At 42.5% G+C, this 20,552-nt stretch overlaps 3 protein-coding genes across 5 annotated transcripts; 2 read left to right on the top strand and 1 right to left on the bottom strand.

Moving 5' to 3' along the window:
* Positions 1–2,042: 2,042 nt before the first annotated feature.
* On the top strand, positions 2,043–11,441 carry LOC109401051 (putative inner dynein arm light chain, axonemal). Its single transcript, XM_029860250.2, has 2 exons — positions 2,043–3,098; positions 11,305–11,441. The coding sequence occupies exons 1-2, from the start codon at positions 2,385–2,387 to the stop codon at positions 11,338–11,340; spliced, it is 750 nt and encodes a 249-aa protein (XP_029716110.1). The 5' UTR covers positions 2,043–2,384; the 3' UTR covers positions 11,341–11,441.
* LOC109429328 (electron transfer flavoprotein subunit alpha, mitochondrial) lies at positions 11,380–13,322 on the bottom strand. Its single transcript, XM_019705232.3, has 3 exons — positions 13,143–13,322; positions 12,446–12,851; positions 11,380–12,112 (listed from the first exon to the last, which is right to left on the bottom strand). The coding sequence occupies exons 1-3, from the start codon at positions 13,182–13,184 to the stop codon at positions 11,571–11,573; spliced, it is 990 nt and encodes a 329-aa protein (XP_019560777.3). The 5' UTR covers positions 13,185–13,322; the 3' UTR covers positions 11,380–11,570.
* Positions 13,323–14,528: 1,206 nt separating this feature from the next.
* On the top strand, positions 14,529–17,826 carry LOC134287403 (uncharacterized). Of its 3 annotated transcripts, XM_062849204.1 has the most exons (4): positions 14,529–14,767; positions 15,464–15,808; positions 15,895–16,816; positions 17,200–17,826. In XM_062849204.1, the coding sequence occupies exons 3-4, from the start codon at positions 15,916–15,918 to the stop codon at positions 17,262–17,264; spliced, it is 966 nt and encodes a 321-aa protein (XP_062705188.1). In that variant the 5' UTR covers positions 14,529–14,767; positions 15,464–15,808; positions 15,895–15,915; the 3' UTR covers positions 17,265–17,826. The 3 variants fall into 3 exon arrangements, with proteins under 3 accessions (XP_062705188.1, XP_062705184.1, XP_062705185.1); XM_062849200.1 differs by having other exon boundaries at positions 14,531–14,767; positions 15,464–16,816; XM_062849201.1 differs by having other exon boundaries at positions 14,538–16,816.
* Positions 17,827–20,552: the final 2,726 nt, after the last annotated feature.

The following is a 20,552-nucleotide window of genomic DNA, read 5'->3' as shown; positions in this document are numbered from 1 at the left end:
GGACTCCCAAATGCTACGTTCAAAATTTGAGCAAAATTAGTTGAGCCTAAGGGGGCGTTCAAAACGCTTGAAGTTTGTATGGGAAAACTTGGCCAAATGTATGCAGACATTTTAAATTTTCGAATTTTGCCGCTAGGTGGCGCTGTGAGCGTTCAATAATCAAACCCTTTGGTATTATTGAAGATGACTATATGCCAAACAAGTTTGTCGAAGACCGCAAAGTGATCCAACGTCTGTGAAAAAAGTTATACCCTAGGAAAAGTGGGGATAAACTTTATTGTTATTTTTCCAATACATGTAAAGGAATAATATCAATAATGAAATCTCAATACTTTGCCTCACTTTGCCTAGGGTATAACTTTTTTCACAGCCGTCGGATCACTTCGCGGTCTTCGACAAAGTTCTCTGACATATAGTCACCTACAATAATACCAAAGGGTTTGATTATTGAACGCTTACAGCGCCACCTAGCGGCAAAATTCGAAAACTTAAAATGTCTGCATACATTTGGCCAAGTTTTCCCATACAAACTTCAAGCGTTTTGAGCGCCCCCTTAGGCTCAACTAATTTTGCTCAAATTTTGAACGTAGCTTCTGGGAGTTCAAAACAACTGATTTAGGAGGTAAGACTTGGTATTTTTCGAAATTTTTGTTTTTCATATAAGTGTGGGCCACCCTACTGTAGGACTTTCCGGAAGAATTCCTGGAGAAACTCTTGGAGGAATTCCTGAAGAAATACCAGGGGTTATTTCTGGAGGAATTCTTGGTGGAATTCCTGGAGGAGTCTCAGGAGAAATGTCTGGATGAAATCCTGGAGGAAAGCCAGAAAGAACGCCTTGTGGAACTTCAGCAAGAACTCGTGGAAAATCTCCTGAAAAAAATACTTGGAATAATTCCTGGATAAATTCGAAAAGGAATTCCTGCGGAAATTTATGAAGGAATCCCAGGAGGATTTCCTGCAGAAATTCTTGGAGAAATTGCATTAGTAGTTTCTGAAGGAATTCCTGGAGATATTTTTGGATCAATTCCGGAGGCATTTCTGAAGGAATTCCTGGAGGAATTTCCGAAAAAAATCCAGGAGGAATTGCCGAAAGAATTCCTGAAGGAATTGCCGAAGAAATTCCTGGAGTAATTGTCGAATGAATTATTGGAGGAATTTCTGAATGAATTCCTGGAGGTATTTCCCAAGTAATTCCTGGTGGAGTCCCTAAATGAAATCCTGGAGGAATGCCTGGAGCAGAGATGCCAGATATACAGATTTTTCTGTATTATACAGAATTTTGACCTTCCATACAGACAAGATACAGAGTACAGAAAAAAAAAAAGATTTTTGAAATGTGATACAGATTTCTACAGAAAGCATTAACTTTGAAGTCATTTTCAATGAATTCAATGAAAACTTTGTAAACTGCTGCTTAAACATTGAAGAATTTATGAAAATGTGTACATTTTCACACATGTTTTAGAAAAATAAATATCAGTAAAAATTAAGTCGTCAAAAAGTAGTACATTTTTGTTAGTTTTTTTTTTGAAATCTAGGACTCCCGGTGTCTGCTATACCCTCAAGCACGGCGATACAGAAAAATCTGTATTGATACAGATTTTTGATGAAAATAATCTGGCATCTCTGGCCTGCAGGTATCCCTGGAGGAACTCTTAGAGAAATACCTACAGGTATTCCTGAAGGATTTCCTGGAGGATTCACTAGAGGAATTCCTGAAGGAATGCCTGGAGGAATCCCTGGAGAAATTCCTGAAGACATGCCTGTTGGAATTCCTGGAGGTATCCTTAGTGAAATTCCTCAAGAAATCACTAGAGGAATTCCTGTAGGAATCTCTGCATAAATTCCATGAGGATTCCCTGAAGAAAATCCCTGGAAGAACTCAACGTTGTGTTCTGCACCTTCAGTTTAATTATGTACCCCCATTTTTGCCCAACAACCTCCAACATCTATTGATTGGTGAAAACTACAATTTACTAACTACACGGATACATGTCGTTCTGAATTGGAATCACCCTGATACCCCATATGATGTATCGAATGAAAAGTTTTAAGTTCATTGTACCCTCAAAACTAGGTTAAAACTTTTCCTTAGAGGTTAGCAATTGAAACTATGCTGCAGTGCGCCTGCAGGAATTTAAATTAGACTCCAGGGATGTTTCCTCTTCCACCTGTTGAATGCGCAAACAACCAACAAAATGTGCCACATTTCGTCACATGGCCGAAGCGCGCCCAGTCTCAGATCCTAGCAACCAAATACCCACCCGGTTACCCGAGCGATACACCATCGATGCGTTGTGTTTATTTTTCTATTCGATTGTGGATTGTGTAAAATTTTTCTAGAATATAGGAATTTCCTCAAATAGCTTTGCTTATTCATCAAAATGACGGAGCGAAATATTGAACTACAAACGACTCTGGTCCGTTACAACAACCCGGTGTTGGTCGTTAAACACACAGAAAAGAAAGAAACCCCTCCGGATGTCGCAAAGGAGCAAACCGGTCGTCCCGGGTCCGGCGGAGCAGTTGTAGTGGAAAGTCCCCGGGAAACGGAAGAAATCCTTAATTGCATTCTGCCACCCAAGACCTGGGAAGAAGATGGACAGCTGTGGACCCAAACGGTGTCCAGTACGCCAGCTACCCGTCAGGATGTCATCAATCTGCAGGAGATGTTGGACACAAGACTCCAGCAAACGCAAGCCCGCGAAACGGGAATCTGTCCGGTGCGGCGCGAACTCTATACGCAATGCTTCGACGAGCTGATCCGGCAGGTCACAATCAACTGTACCGAGCGGGGACTGCTGCTGCTGAGGGTGCGTGACGAGATCGCCATGTCGATGGAAGCGTACGAAACGCTCTACTGCAGTTCGGTATCGTTCGGAATCCGGAAGGCTTTGCAAGCTCAGGAAGGCAAAGAGAAACTGCAGGAGCGCATTCAGTTGCTGGAGAAAGAGAAGGAAACGCTGGAGAACGCGATCAACGATATGAAGATCAAGGCCGATCAGTCCGAACGAAGGAATGCCGAACTGCAGGCGTCCGAGGAGAAGAAGCACGCCGAGGAGATTGCATTCCTGAAGAAGACCAATTCGCAGCTGAAGGTGAGTTGTTTTGGGGAAGCAGGGCATTATGGTTGAATAATGTTGAAAGTTGGATGCCTTTAAATCGCTATGAAACGCAAATCGTCTTCCACTTGATTGACCTATCTAGCTCGCTGCGCACCACGTCTTCTTGTACTGGTTGGATGGCTCTCAAGAATCATTTTAATTGGGTTGCTATTCGACATCCTGATGACGTGACCCGCCCACCGTAGCCTCCCGATTTTCGCAGTGTGGGCGATGGTTGATTTTCTCAGCAGCTGATGCAGTTCGTGGTTCATTCGCCTTCTCCAAGTCCCGTCTTCAATTTGCACTCCGCCGTAGATGGTACGCAACACCTTCCGTTCGAAAACTCCATGGGCGCATTGATCCTAACGTAGAGTCCATTGTTTCGTGCCCTCAAAGGAATACCGGTATAATCTGCGTTTTGTAGATAGTTAACTTCATGTGACGGCGAACTTTTTTTGATCATAGAGTTCTGCGGATTCCAAGTACACGAATTCTTCACACTAGCTACGCCAAAAAATAAGTGCGGTCTACTCATTTTTTTGTAAACATCCATGCTGCACATAAAATGTGTAACACCCGTACTTTTTTTAAATCAGCTCATGCACTTACATGAGCATGTATTTTGCAATAAGACGCTATCCATGAACTACATTTTTTTTTTTTTTTTTTTCTGTTCGGGTGAGCCACTGCGACCAGTATTTAGATCTTTTGTGGCATTACCCGTATCCTTAGTATTTAGTGCATGTCGTACTACTCCATTGTCATTGAGAGGCAATGGAGCATCGATTTCTGTACAGTTCCTGTTTTATTATCCCAGAGGTGCAAGAAATCGATTGCGATGAAAAGGTCCCGTTATCATAGAGATTTTAATCCCAGTGAAAGAGCGCCCCTAATCAAACACAATCCATTCGAATTCTGAGAAAAACAAAACGGTGGTACTGATATTTATCCATGCATCGGAACTCTAGCCCCATCCATGTCTTGCTTCTAGTTTAGTCCCAGGACAACAAAGAAAAACCCGGGACTTTAGGCTAGTTGCAAAACTCTGTCAAATTAGAGAATGTGTTCTGCAATAAGAATGCACGTGAGTCCTTGAATTACCAGAACTTTACAGTCCTTGATAAGTTAGTACGCAATTAGATACGTAAAGCATGTTTGTTTTCCTAACATCAAGTGTAGTCTCGGGTTGGCAAAGTCCGATTCTTTAACTATCAGCAAGGCAGAATAAATGCAGTTTTAGAAACTGTCACCAGTAACAAGGACTTTGTACCATGAATCCTTATCACCAAAACACATTACCCCAACTTGACAAACCGGATGTCACTAGGGTTCGGTTTGGTAGATCTTGAACCGTAACGCAACACAAAAATGCGATCTACCTACGTTACGGGCTCCGTTAAAGATCGAGCATATTTTAAACCCCCTCTACCATTCATCCATAAGCACGGGTCGCCTGACACCTTGGATTGGGGTTCCCTGTTTAGTGGACTTTTACCCCCGGAACAGGTGGTCCGTAGTGTTATTCTTAGCCAATTGAGACCGCTACCGACACTACACAGCTATCTAGGCTGATCGGGAAAAGAAGTTAACATTGATGGTTTACTTCATATGGACCCGAACAGCCGGTATGAACTACATACATACATACATTTATTTCTTCAACATCACATTTAAGACAAGACATATTTAACCCTCTACTTCCCATGGTTGCTCTAGAGCACCATCGATTTTCGACGAACTCCGGACAAACGAAATTAGATAAATATGATGCAATAATTTTTAGAATATGGTTATAACCTCATAAGGTTAACCCATCTACTGACTACTTGTTTCAATAGTTGAACTATTGATAAACAATCAAAAACCTGTTGATATACAACCAAAATTTTTTTCATTGATTTCGAAAAATTTAGCCAGTTTGCAATAACTTTTGTTCTACCACTTTTTTCGGAAACGCTTTTTTGGCATAGATATAGTCGTTCAAAGTCGTGGGAAGGAAAGGGTTAAGTAAGCAACAATAGTACGCCACAATACTCGCTTTGTGGCTGCCGCTCTCCATCCTCGGTCGTGCCCAATGCTCGCTAGGTCACGCTCCACCTGGTCCGCCCATCGTGCTCTCTGCGCTCGACGTCTTCTTGTGCCAACCGGATCAGTAGCAAACACCAGATTTGCAGGGTTGTATTCCAACATTTTTGCAACATTGTCCTGCCCACCGTATCCTTCCGGCTTTGACCACCTTCTGAATGCTGGGTTCGCCGTAAAGTGCAGCGAGCTCGTGGTTCATCCTTCTCCGCCACACACCGTTCTCTTGCACACCGCCAAAGATCGTCCTTAGCACGCGTCGCTCAAAAACTCCGAGTGCTTGCAGGTCCTCCTCGAGCATGGTCCATGTCTCGTGCCCGTAGAGGACCACCGGTCTTATTAGCGTTTTGTACATGGTGCATTTGGTACGTGGTTGAATCTTTTTCGACCGCATTTTCTTCTGGAGCCCGTAGTAGGCCCAACTTCCGCTGATGATGTGCCTCCAAATTTCACGGCTCACGTTGTTGTCATCTGTCGGTAAGAATCCTAGTTAGACGAATTCCTCCACCACCTCGAAAATAGGGTAATTCATGTATTTTGGACAGGCTGAAGACAACGTTGGAAAAATCATCTCCTAGCTTACTTAGAAAGCAATTGATTATTTCGCAAAGTTACTAATACACTTATAATATGACTGTACTTTGCGTTCCTAGTGACAAAAACCTTAACGAAAGCATTTTAAGCTGAGAAAACCACAATTTCCAATCGCCTGTTAGAATTGCGTTTTGGACACCGAATATATGTTTTGGACACCCTCAGATATATATAATTTGGACAGGGCAATTATCTCAATGTTTAGCCATGATTACTGCTAAAACATGGAAGTAGCATAAATTAACAAATATTTTCTCACGAATAATCAAATTTATTCGCTTAACAGGCATCTATTTTGATAACTATTACAGTTTTAGTTAAAATAGAGAAAATATCGCCAGACCCACAGAATACGCCTCCAAGTATGCAATTGTACAGCATCCCCATGTAGTTCGTCAGATGACCAAAATATATATACAGTAGAAAACTTGTAATGTATTTTGGACACCACCTATTTTAAGCGTTCTAGATGAATTTTATGAGATTGGCTGCCTAATGCTTCTTTATTGAACATTTTTCATTGCAATAAGGCTTTTAAATTTCTTACAATTATTAATTCAACGATTTTGAGGCGAATATTGTATGTGACTGCGAAGTGTATGTCGTCTCGCATACTTGTGCATTTGAGGGGTTTTAGTGAAAAAATTTACATTTTCGATAATTTTGAGGTAAATTCTTAATTGTTGAGCGTATTTTCACCGTAAGTCATCAGAATAGGGTCTACTTGATTCAATAATCGATATTTAGAAGTATAAACTTTTATAAGCTCTCCGGAACAAGACATACAACGCCGTGCCTGTCCAAATTACATACATGTCCAAATTATATTTTTTACTCTATCCCCGTCTATCGTAACATTACTACCCAGACGGATCCGGTCGTGTTCGGTTCCGCCTACCAGCATGTACTTTGTTTTTGAGACATTCACCACCAGTCCGACCTTTGCTGCTTCGCGTTTCAGACGGGTGTACAGCTCTGCCACCGTTCCAAATGTTCTGGCGATAATGTCCATGTCGTCCGCAAAGCATACAAATTGACCGGATTTTGTGAAAATCGTTCCCCGGCTGTTGAGCCCGGTTCGTCGCATCACACCTTCCAGAGCGATGTTGAGGAGTAGGCGTGAGAGTCCATCACCTTGTCGCAGTCCCCGACGAGATTCGAATGAACTGGATAGTTCACCTGAAACTCTTACATAGTTTTGCACACCGTCCATCTTTGCTTTAATCAGTCTAGTCAACTTCCCAGGAAAGCCGTTTTCGTCTATAATTCTCCATAGACGTCGATGAACAGGTGATGCGCTGGGACATGGTATTCACGGCATTTCTGGAGGATTTGCCGTACGGTGAAGATGTGGTCCGTTGTCAACCGGCCGTCGATGAAGCCGGCTTGATAACTTCCCACGAAGTCATTCGTTTTCGGTGACAGACAACGGAAGATGAACTGGGATAGCACTTTGTAGGCAGCATTCAAAATAGTGATGGCCCTGAAGTTCTTACATTCCAAGTGGTCGCCTTTCTTGTTAATGGGACAGATTACCCCTTCTTTCCACTCCTCCGGTAGCTGTTCGGTTTCCCAGATCCTGACTATCAGCCAATGCAGACAGGTGGCCAACTTTTCTGGGCCCATCTTGATGAGTTCAGCTGCGATACCATGCTCACCAGCTGCTTTGTTGGTTTTGAGCTGATAAATGACATCCTTAACTTCCCTCAGCGTGGGAGTTGGTTCATTTCCGTTCTCCGCTGCACTGGCGTCGTCGTTTCCTCCGTTGCCGTGGGCTCCCGTGCCTACGTTTTCCACGCCATTCAGGCGCTGATCGAAGTGCTGCTTCCACGTTCCGATCACCTCACGTCCGTCCGTCAGGAGGTCCCCGTCTTTATCCCTGCATATTTCGGCTCGCAGCGCGAAGCCATTGCGGAAAGCGTTGAGCTTCTGATAGAACTTCCGTGTTTCTTGGGAACGGCACAGCAGTTCCATTTCTACGCACGCCGCTTATTCCAGGCGACGCTTTTTCTGCTATTTCCGCTTCTGTTTGTAACGTTCCACGTTCTGTCGGGTCCCTTGCTGTAGCATTGCCGCCCTCGCTGCGTTCTTATCCTCCAAAACCGGTCTGCACTCTTCGTCGAACCATTCGTTCCGTCGATTCCGTTCCACGTACCCGATGGTGCTCTCGGCTTCGTCGTGCTTTCACTGTACTTCAGCAGTCCTCTAGAGGGGCCTCATCGAGCTCGACCTCGTCTGGCAACACGGCCTCGAGATGCTGCGCGTATGCTGAGGTGACATCCGGCTGTTTCAGTCGCTCTAGGTTATACCGTGGCGGTCGTCGGTACCGTACATTGTTGATGACGGAGTTTTGGGCGCAGTTTGACCATCACCAGATAGTGGTCGGAGTCGATATTGGCGCCACGATAGTTCCTGACGTCGATAATGTCGGAGAAGTGCCGTCCGTCAATCACAACGTGGTCGATTTGAAAATCCATCTGCTGTGGTGATCTCCAGGTGTAACGATAAGGGAGGCCATATTTTTGGAGGCGGCGAAATCAATAAGTCGTAGGCCGTTTTCGTTCGTCTGCTGGTGGGCGCTGAACTTACACATCGTCGGTCTGAATTCCTCCTCCTGGCCTACCTAAGCGTTCAAATCTTCTATGATGATCTTGACGTCGTGGCTTGAGCAGCAATCGTACTCGCGTTCGAGCTGCGCCACCAGTTCGACCCTCACGGTTTCGCCTTGTAGGCAGGTGACCGTACAGCTTTGCAACTTTTCCAAAAAATCAGGCGATTGTATCCAGTTAGCTTCCCTGGAAAGCCGTTTATGTCCATGATTTCACATCGCTCTGTGCGGTTGATACTGTCGTATGCTACTTTAGAACCGATGAATTGGTGATGCGTTGGAATTTGATATTCATGGTATTTTTGGAGGATTTGGCTGACGAACGGTCGTCGATAAAGCCGGATTGATAACTTCTCACTAACTTATTCGTTTCTGGTAACAGACGATCTGGGATCGGGATATCACTTTGTAGGCAGCATTGAAAATGGTGATCGCTCTTACATTCCAAATGGCTACCATTCTGGTGAAAGACGTAAACTACCCCTCCCGTCCACTGCTCCGGTAGCTGTTCGGTTTCCCAGATACTTCCTATCAATCGGTGCAGGCAAGTGCCTAAGTTGTCTGGGTCCATCTTAATGCGTTTATTTACGATACCATCCTTATCAAATGATTTGTTGGTTTCATGCTGGTGAGCCAGTAGCTGGATGCGTTTAGCTTCTGGTAGATGTCCTTGTTTCTTGGGAACGGCATAGCCGTTCCATTTCCTAGCACTGCGCGTTTATTATTCTCCCGAAAGAGGCTGTTTCCGCATTAAACCCTGGCCAAGATCACAGGGTTCGACGGTATTAAAGTGAAGGATGTTAATTGTAATTCTTGTAATGAAAATATCACCTTTAACACTTTAATGCGCCTCCAACGGTTCATTGCGAACCGGCTGCTACAGATGGAGTATGGCTGATTTATCAGAAATGCTCGATAAGCAGGAGGGACCTGCTGGGGCCTAGTAGTTTCTATACCCAGAAAACAGTTCCGGTCGATTGAGTCTGGGAAGGTTTCGAGAGTCGTTGTAAATCATGCAAATTTTTGTGTTTTGTGACGAGTCTCGGAATATTTTTTGAGTCAGTAGACTTTGAACTGTTTCCTGGGCTTCCCACTATTCGGTTAAAACACTATACAAATACACATTTAATTCAAATATGAAATAATTAGTAGTATCTCGCGTATTCAATTTGCTAATACATAGTTCTCAACATTTGATGTGCTTTCGTGATTCAATTTTCTCTATAATTTTCAATATCAATTTAAAATAACTAAGAAACTAATAGTGGGAAGTGGGAAGTGCAGCATTTAACAGTGCTTGCTTATAGATTCGAAGCTAACGTGTGATCAAGACGAAATCGACAAAAACTGACTACTTCGTCTTTGACTAACGTAGACTATTTATGACAAATTAGATATTTTTACATTTTTCGACTGAGTGTATAAAAGGTTTTCTTTAATATGGACTTATTTGGACCGATGCTGATAGTGCTAGGGATGTGGACGAAAGACAACTTTCAAAGATAAAAAAAAAACAATACTAGAATGAGGATCAACGAAAATGGACATAACAAACACATCGACTATCTAATAGATCATAGGCACACCAAAGATTACTGAATTATAGGGCACAGCATAAATATGAACAATAACATTCTTTAAACCTTGACATGACAAAAAAAAAACAAATACAAAATCGACCATATGACAAAACCGAAACTATTTTCCCGGGATTCCTAATGGAGTAAGAGTGCTGCGAATGAACCTCATTCGCAACATACCCTCACGCCTAATCATTGCAAATGAAAGCACCACGGTTTCTTACATGAACCAACCAATTACTTGCCGCCGGTGCAATTACCCAGCGCATCCAAATAGGAGATGCGCCGATTCTTCCGGAACCACCACCGACGCTGCTGCAACAACAGTGGCACCGAATTCTCCTTCGCCGGACACGCTGTTCACTGGGGACGATTTCCCAACATTGAGTAGCCAACAATTAGCTTCACCTCGTGCATCCAAACCTGATGTGCAAGAACAAAAGCCTCAAAACGACGACGAATGGACGGACGTCGACGACAATGGGAGCTCATCAAGTGACTACAACGAGGTTACAAACAAACGGCGGCGGTCGACTCGAAAGGCAAACGAGCCCAAAAAAGTTTGTGTAAACCAGTGTTCCCCAAACGCGGGCCATGGGGAAACAGTTGGAGTTGCTTCGAAAGAAAAATCTTGTGTGAAAAATAAAAATGGAAAAAGTGGTAGTTTTACTGTTAGTAGTAAGAAATGATTTTCGGCCACGTAAAGCTGCATACGGCGAATTGGCCTTTAAATAAACGATTTGGATAAAAAAAAACCGAAACTTTCACACCTTCTACCGTAACCTTCTGAGTCAGTACGCAACAGTGTCTTACTGGACGACATGTTCCGTGCACGGCTGGTGAACTGCTTCTTAAGGATTACGTTCTCTATCCTATCCAAAGGCCTAGTGAACTGTTGTTGTCCGCGCAAACGCGAGACGATTGTGCGCACAGTGATGGGAGAGGTTTCTACGTCCGTCGGCGTGCCGCTAGGAACCTTAAAAAAAAAAAAAAAAGAAAGAGGCTGTTTCCGCATTAAAGTTTCCCGTTCTGACGACTTCCTTGCTGTAGCATGACCACACGAGCTACGTTCTTCTCCACCAACATTGAACTGCACTCCTGGTCGAACGATTCGTTCCGTCGACTCCGTTCCACGCACCCGATTGTGCTCTCGAATCTCAACTGCGTCGCTAAAGGCAGCTGTTACTGTTCCTATCCATGTTTTGCCTATTCAGTCTAAACATTGGTTTTGGTATGATGAAATTTTGAATAGAGGGTTTTGATAAATAAGCACAAACATCCAACTGAAAATCCCTAAACACAGCTTGTGACTTATAATATCTTCATCTCTTTACAGGCTCAACTGGAAGGAATTATCGCCCCCAAGAAATAAGTCAGCTAAGGCTTTCGAAGCGCAGTTAGATATCTAGAATTATTTAGTCATACAAAAAATCTCACTTTTATTACATAACATGGAGAAATGCATTCGCTTTCTAACAATTTTACTTCGGACAAAATCTGTGCAATCCTGATTATTTCGTACCGAAATCCACCCATTCCGAGAAGACCAGAGAACCTATCTATGGGATGATTATACCTACCATGCTGCGTCCTTAGCGATTCTCAGCACTTCTCGTTGATCTCCGGAATAGCCTTGAACAAATCGGCCACCAAACCGTAATCGGCGACCTGGAAGATTGGTGCCTCCGGGTCCTTATTGATGGCCACAATCGTCTTCGAGTCCTTCATACCGGCAAGATGCTGGATGGCGCCGGAAATTCCCACCGCGACATACAGCTCCGGGGCAACAATCTTACCGGTCTGGCCGATTTGCAGATCGTTCGGTACGAATCCGGCGTCGACGGCAGCACGCGAAGCACCCACGGCGGCTCCCCACTTATCGGCCAGGTCATACAGCATCTTGAAGTTGTCGCCGGACTTCATGCCACGTCCACCGGAAATGACGATCTTGGCCGCGGTCAGCGACGGTCGATCGGACTTGGTCAGTTCCTGGCTGACGAACTCGGTCAGATCGGATTTGTAGTTGCCTTCGGGGGCTTTTTCAATGGCGGCACTTCCGCCGGTGCCAGCTGCTTCGAAGTTGGTTCCACGAACGGTGACCACCTTGACCGGGTCCTTGGACTTGACCGTCTGGATGGCGTTTCCTGGATGGAGGAAAATAAAAATAAGTTGGTGTTAAAAATTGTAAAAAAAGAACTCAAAATTTATTTCCGCCTCTAATAAAAATTATTCAATTATTTATCCTTTTCTGCAGACATTAATTAGAACAATCAATAACTCAATGTGCAAGTCACGGTCATGCAAGCATCTCATATTTTTAGAACAAATTGACTATTTCTAAAAATAATTCCATCCATAAACATTTTTGAAAGCTCATATTTAACCAAAGATATGAATAATCTACTACAGTCGGAAGTTTTGGCAGTTCCGTTACCTAATCCTATCCTTGCTAAGATATCACCCGCCCTATAACTCACCGGCATAGATCGTCCTGACGAAGGTATCCGCCGACTTGACGTCGATGATTTCCGACACCGGCGAAACGTCCAGCTTGGCGGCCACACGCGGCAGCACGGCCTTGCCGAAAGCAGAGGCTCCCGCCACGATGTGCGTGAACTTGAACTGATTCTGGGTGGCCAACACCAGAGGGGTGACCGCTTCGGCGACCAATCCGTTGAAGGCATCACCCTCGGCGACCAGCACCTTGGAAACACCGTCCAACTTTGCCGCAGCCTCGGCAATCGGACCGACCTTGGTTCCGGCAACCAGAACGGTCACATCCCCACCCAGCTTCTTGGCAGCGGTCACAGCATTGGACGTGATCGGGTTCAAGGTCTCGTTGTTGTGCTCGGCCAACACCAGTGTACTTTGGAACCGGCGAAGCTGCGAAGGGCGAACGGTAGAACAAATTGTCTTATGTAATAAATTACCATTTGTGAACACACAAAGATGCTTCCTCCACTAAACTAAGCGCGGCTTCTTCTTTTTGCTCGTTTCCCTCCTAGCAGCAGGGAGCACCCGTTATCAGTAGTCGCACTCCACCTTGCCGTCCATCCTGATACGGATTTCCAATCGGCATTTTGGCTAGGCTCGCAAGTGCGACGTCACGATCAGCCAAAACGGGTTTCGTAATGCCAGCGGCCAGAAAACACTATTCACCCTCCAATTTCTTACCTGGCTGGATCGGACAAAGTTAGAAGAATATCTTGCGAACATTTTGCAGCTTATTGCACGCACTTTGAATGATTTAATTTAAATAAATTTGAACCTTCTCCACGAACCACTGATGTTTCTACTGCTCTGCTCACTGTTGCACAGTCGACACGGAACAAAAACACACACAAAAGCCGTGCCGCGGATGACTGACAGTCGGATGACTTTTTGTACTTTGAACTCGTAACGCGTGAGACGTTACGTAGCACTTTCAGCTGTCATCATTGAAAATGATGATGGTTGCCAACGCTTGAAAATGTTTACTCAGTAAAAATATTTAATTAAAAAATTTCATCGATGTGACAATTCAACACATTTCTGATAATGCTCTAAATACTAATACATAATGTAGTATGTACTGGTTTTACCTACTTATGTGAATTAAATTAAGGAAGGAAATCGCCGGGTTGTATTGCATTCTCAGAAATAAAACTGATTTACGGCATCATCAGCATCGGCAGCCATGTTGGATATGTGCGGCTCGAAATTTCAAAGTGATAATTGAAAAGAAGAAGAAGTTTTGACATCCAAGCGGTGTGCCGTCGATTAGATCCTCGTCGCTGATTGGTCGATGGATGTAAACGGCACACCGCTTGGATGTCAAAATTCTTCTTCTTACCGCTTGGTGCATCAATCAATTCTCGGCCACTAAGGGTCTGTTCCAATTGGAGAATTAAAATTAATTTCCACTTAAACTTGACAGTTCGATAATTATTTCCTTAGGAGAACTGTCAAGTTTAAGAGTCGAACTGTCAAATTTAAGTAAAAATTAATTTTAAATTGGAACAGACCCTAATAAAGCGAATATTCATATGAAAAAGTATCATCCTATTTGCTCACTCGTACACTGAACCAAAGCATCCACCTGTTTCCGACTGAAAACCAATTCGCTTGCGCCCCTTTACGAGAGTTAGTCGAGTTTCGGATGATTGTCAGATGGTTGGGCTTGACGTTGGATGATGGGCAACCGAATACAAATCATCCAGAAATTAAAATGTTGTCAGACGAGTTTCTAATGAACGCTAACCCTACTTTTGAGTGATGATTATTCAGTTAGGGAACGTTCAAAAATTACGTCCAACATTTGGGGGAGGGGGGGGTCTAGAAAAGTGTGACAGTACGTGTATTGGGTATAGGGAAATTGCGTGACAGAGGGGGGAGGGGGGGTCTAGAAATCCCGAAAAACGATGGACGTAATTTTTGAATCTTCCCTTACAAAATGAAATCGATACATTTCTCGTATGAAGTAAGATCGCATACCATATTGTATTGTATTCAGTGTGTTAACTTTCCTATCCCCGATCACACACAAATGAAAGATATATTATACCTTACCTGTTAGCATCTTTTATACACATTGCGCCCGAAGAAGTTTGCTCGTTTGCTGTTGACAGCCTGAAATAAACTAAATCAGTTGTATCCAGAACGTGAACCTCATTAGTACTTTTATTGAAAGAAGATCTTTTTAGCTGACGACGAGGTTAAAAGTGAAAGTTAAGTTTGCGTGCAAAAGTGAAGTGGTTCTGGAGAAGCTGTGCAAGGCGTTCAATTGGGCAGATTTCGGCCAATCCTGGAGGTTTCCTTTGGTAAGTTGAGGACATTTTACCAGCAACAATTGAGCCATACACGCTAAGAAAATGTTACTCTAAAATGAGTAAGATTCACACAAAACTGAGCTAAACTGGAACAGCTCAAAAAATGAGTAAATTGCATTTCCAGCGATAGCGCTGAACCAAGTGCAAAAATCCAACTGGTTTAAGCCGTATAATATTCTTCGCATCATCAAGAATATTATACGGCTTAAACTGATGAGATTTTCGCACTTGGGCCAGCGCTATCGCTGGAAAAAAAATTTACTCAATTTTGAGTTGTCCCACTTTAGCTCCAAAATGAGTGAATTTTCTGACCGTGTAGTGTAAAAAAAAAGCCTGATAGTCTGAAAGAATACTATTGATTGTTCTTTTGTGTTGATATTGATAATCGCTTTTGTGAATACATTCTAAGACAGTATTGACGATCTTGCACCAAATACGACGCACAGGCAAACATAATTGTCCCACCACAAAATATGCACACCGGTTTCAGCATACATTGGTTGATGTCGCCGCTACAGTTTTCCAGTAACGGAGCGTTATTTTGGGGTGGTGTTTCGACTAATCGGTTTGTTTATGCACTGTTTCCTTTGTTGTTGGATGTGTGAACATTGTGCTGTCAAAGATTGAACATTTGCACGATCGTCGCGAAATCCTTGCAAAGCTCAATATTGTTTCTTTTATCAATAGCCGGTCTCAAGTGACGCTACCAGGAGGATTGAGCGGAAGTGCTTTTGAGCAGCTCAGACAAGGAAGATTGTGTTCCCAGGTTGAAAGCTTTCCCTGGTATAGGCCGTCGACGAGTAATTCGAGGCATAATAAGAAGTGGTTGCTGTTGTTGCGGAATTGGAAGTTGTTGCTGTTGCTGGGCAGTTGGAAGTTGATGTGACTGGAGATCGTTTAGTGGTGGCTGTTGCTGGATTCGGTGGCTTTTTGGAATTCGCTCTTGGATTAGTTAGACTTGCCGGTGGTGACGTTGAGGAAACGGAATCGGACTGGTGCTACTTGGCGAGATCATTACTGGTGTGCGAACAGGTACGTGATTTTTTGGTTCTTTTGATTGTGGGCTACAACATTGCCATCGCGGTTGTGTTTGAATTATATTTCTTTTACATTTCAAGTGTCGTGCCTAAGTTGAAATAATGGGACTTATCGGTACCATTGACCCGTATGTGCAGGGTACATCGTTTTCCCATTATGTTGAACAAATGGAATACATTTTTTCAAGCAATGATATCCAGGAAGTTAAGAAAAAGGACATCTTTTTGAGCTTGTGTGGGGTTACGGTATTCCATGAACTAAAGCGTCTGTATCCTGCTACGGACCTTAAAACTGTATCATATGCCGACATTATAAAGAAACTCAAAGAGAGGTACGATAAGGTAGAATCAGACATTGTGATGCGTTTTAAATTTCGATGCCGCGTTCAGGGACCGAGTGAAAGTAATGAAAATTTTTTACTTGACGTCAAGTTACTGGCCGAGACCTGTGATTTTGGTGAGTTTAGAGATTCCGCGATTAGGGATCAGCTAGTATATGGTGTATACGATAAAAACTTACAGCAAAGGTTGTTGGATGAAGAAAATTTGACCCTAAAGGTGGCGGAACGGATTCTGAAGACAAAAGAGGTAGCAGCGAATAGTTCCCAGGCGATCAATAGAACTAGCGAGGTGCATTCAGTTAAAGAAAGGCTAGGTTGGAAAGGTGATAGGATTGAAACAAGGGGTTACCGAGAAAGAGTTGGTGCGGAAAGAGGAAGAGATAGGAATCGTCACGAAAGAAGCTATGATAATAGGCGTTTACAGAAGTCATATACGAACTATAGGTCTCGGTCCCGATCGCAAACCAAGGGACGCTATTCTAATTTCATTTGCCATTATTGCAATATTAGGGGACATATCCAAAAGAATTGTTATAAATTTCTGAATAAATCGAAAAATGCGACAGGAAATCCGGTGAAATTTTTAGAGGCGGAAAATGAGGATAATCTCCATGACTATTTCAAGCGGCTGAGGAAGGACTACGATAGCGACGCAGATTCAGGTGATTACTATCCTTGTATGATGATTAAATCAATTAGTAGGATTAGTGAACTTTGTCTGTTGGATGTTTGCATTGACGGGAAATCCATTCAAATGGAAATTGACAGTGGTTCCTCAGTTTCGGTGATAAGCAGACCTGACTATTTGAGCAAATTCAGTAAAACCTTACTGGATCTTTTAAACCCAAATAAATCATTTAAAAGCAATTTAGCATATCCCCTTGTAGAAAATATGATTTGGACTCAGTCCAAACATATTAGGGGTGATCCTTTTGAAAAGCTTTCACCAGGAGACAAGGTTTACTATAGGAACCCTAATGTATCACAAACCCAGAGATGGGTAGAAGCTACGTTCACTAAAAAAATCTCTACGAATGTTTTACAGATTGCCATCGGAGCACATCTTCTCACGGCCCACAGGGGGCAGATAAAGCTCATCAAGAAGACTGAAAGGAGACGAAATGTCACGTTCCAGGTCGGTGACAGTATCACGAATAGACGGGGAGAGAAAAGGCGATATACTGCGTCGGATGATGAAGAACCATTCGATGGTTTCGAGTTGTCGAATGAACCCCCACCAGCTAGGAGTGAACTCCATCCAGAGGCATTGCAAGAGATCGTGGAAACCAAAAACGCATCGAATTACCAACCAGTTGGAGCTCGAAAATCGACTAGGAAGAAGAAGAGAGCAGAGCATGAAGATTTCCTGTACTATTAAGCTACATCAGTGTGAATTTCAAGTGCCATCGAATATTACGATTGATTAAGCGAATTAAAGTAAAAACACATTTGTAAGGACAAGTTGAATTGTTTGTAAGTTCAAGTTAAGTGATGATTACTAACTAAAAAGGGAAGGAATTGTATTGTATTCAGTGTGTTAACTTTCCTATCCCCGATCACACACAAATGAAAGATATATTATACCTTACCTGTTAGCATCTTTTATACACATTGCGTCCGAAGAAGTTTGCTGTTGACAGCCTGAAATAAACTAAATCAGTTGTATCCAGAACGTGAACCTCATTAGTACTTTTATTGAAAGAAGATCTTTTTACATATTTTCAGGAATTTACTTTCCCACCCCGCATAGTTGTGAACAAAAAGCGTATTATCTCACATGCTGTCCACAACCACTTGCGACTATTTCTGAACAATATGACATGATACCCACCATCACTTCAAATGGTAATGTTGGTATATTGTAGTATACCACTTGCCAAATTGTAATGGCCCTTTTCACAATATGGCGAATAGGCGGTTAAGTTAGGTTACAATAAAAAATCGGCTTTTTTCTCGAACAAAATTTTCACAATACAATAAGTCAAGATGTGGTCATGTTGTTCATTTTTTGCAACGATTATTGCAAACCATATTGTGGTAAAATTGTTAAACCATATATGTAGCTGATCTCTGTAACATCACATGAAAATGTTCGTTTATTGTTCTGTATGTTTAAGACAACACTGTATTATATTGCATTATTTTTTTATATAAAAAACAAATACAGTAGCTTAAGCTATAATGCATGATTATAATCGAATCATGCATTACAGATTAAACTAAGGCATTGCAAAAAAGCATGAACTAGTCATACGGTTTAAAAAATTTGTATAATTCAAAAATAGGGTTTGTGTTCCATCAGTAATCTCACGCTCCCAATTTCATCCTATTCGAAAACAAGCGATTACGGCACCGATTGATTCCGTTCTTTTTGTTTTCATGCGTGATCACTCCCAACAAAAAATACAAAAATAAGAAACAAAACAAACAGTGCTTCATTCCTTTGTTTTTCGTAGGATGAAAATGGGAGCCACATGCTTAATAAGGGAACCAATACCCTATGTGACACACAGCAAGAAGTTTGTTTCCCTCGGCATGGCTTCCGCCGGAACAGCTCTTCAATTCGGCAGTCTTCGGGAGAGGCCACTGCTTCCAGGTGTTCACAACAACCCGGAATACTTGATGCACACATTCGCGAATTTTCGATGGGTTCCCGAGGTGGTTCCGGAACTGATCTGCTCCCGCTTTAGTAGTTTTTTGTACGAGACAAGGAGCGGCCGGAGTTCACTTGCATCCTCCCGTTGGGCTACAGTGGTCATGGTTTGATGTTGCTGCTGCTGGTGGTCGTGCTTGGCGGAGCTGCTGCTGTGAACCGTCGTCGTCGTGGCCATAACGATGATGAAAAAACCGGGTGGGCGATTGGAGTACGAGGCCACTTGGGCCAGATCTGAAACGGCCGGATTGCCGTGGTTCTTCTCCAAACTGACACAAAACCTGCAAAAGACAACATTGAATGAGGATAATGCGAAATATTTTTATACAGAAAAAAAACGTACCGTTGTTATTCCAATTTTTTACGTTGTGAAATATGTTATGGAAACCCCACTTTTATTTGATGCAACACTCGGGAGTTTACCTTTCCGAATCACTCACTGAGAAGGCAGCTGTGTTAATCCTGGTGTTAATCTTTTTGTTGAAACCTTTCATTTTTGCTAAAGGTGGAACAAAACAATCGCGATCACGCTGCCTAGATGTGGAAGTTTGCTAATACGCAAGTGTTAACTACTACCAATGCATAGAACCATCTACCATGTTGTTGATCATAAGTAATATATGTTGAAATGCATAGATGTGAGTGTGTTACGCTAATGAGAAAACAAGTAATTCAACAATATATCAACCATATGTGACAAGTTTACAATCTAATATCGTTTAACAAAGTATGAACACTTTGATATATTGTTAATATCTGATATGTGTTGCTGATATATTTTTTCATTGTTGGAAGCATTTAGCTTCTTATTCTCCAACATCAAATCAATTGCTTGTGATGAACTAACATCAACAGTAAGAAGACGTTTACTGTTTGGAAGTTATGACAAATTGTATTTCTCTATGCGGGACATTTTTAAATGGAATTCGATTTTGTTTTATATTGAAACACTTTCTTGTTTTGTAATAAAACTTATATTATTTTATGAACGATAAAGTATACGTGTTCTTTATAACATGAATATGAATGAATGGTCTTCATTCGGATTCGCCCATGTTGTCGCTCACTGCCGAGTCTTCAGCCTTTTTCGTCGTTTGTTTGCCCTCCTGCTCCTGCATCGTTTGGGAATGTTTGCCGGTGTTTCCACTTTCGCGATCGGGATCTGTTGGATGATCAAATTGGGCACATGCTTTTACCACTTGAGAAAATGATGCTGAAAAACAATATAAAACTTACCTTAGAACGTTTAGTTTGCTTTTGTTTTTGAATAGTATACGAATATCGCAGTTTCAGTCGAGCAACAAACCGATTTAATCGAAACCAAAACTAAACCAATTCTGGTCCCTTCGACTGGTATGAAGTTTCACTAAATATTGTTCGTGCAGTTGAAAATCGGAAATTTTGACACGCGAAAATCGATTTTTCTCCTAAACCGTGTGTCGGGCGTACGTCGGGCACAGTGCGCTGGATAGAGGGCCAGGTCCGTTGTCCAGCGCACTACGTCCGACGTTAGGTTTCACGTATGGATTTTGAGAAAATTCGATTGTCGGGTGTGGGGAAACTTCGGGTTTCAACCGCGACGACAATACTTGTCGACGGGCCAAAAATTAAAATTCGATAATAATACATTATTTTAAATCTTTTCTGAGCATTGCTAGATAAAAGGAAAAAAACTTCCATAATTTTTAAGAGATTTCCAGCAGTTCCGTCTGAATTTTTTCTAAAAATTCCTTCAGAAATCCCAT

The sequence above is a fragment of the Aedes albopictus genome, chromosome 1, assembly GCF_035046485.1.
Source record: "Aedes albopictus strain Foshan chromosome 1, AalbF5, whole genome shotgun sequence".
NCBI classification, from domain to species: Eukaryota; Metazoa; Arthropoda; class Insecta; order Diptera; family Culicidae; genus Aedes; species Aedes albopictus.
Note: the sequence above shows the minus strand (reverse complement) of the source record. Positions and strands in the feature narration are given on the sequence as shown.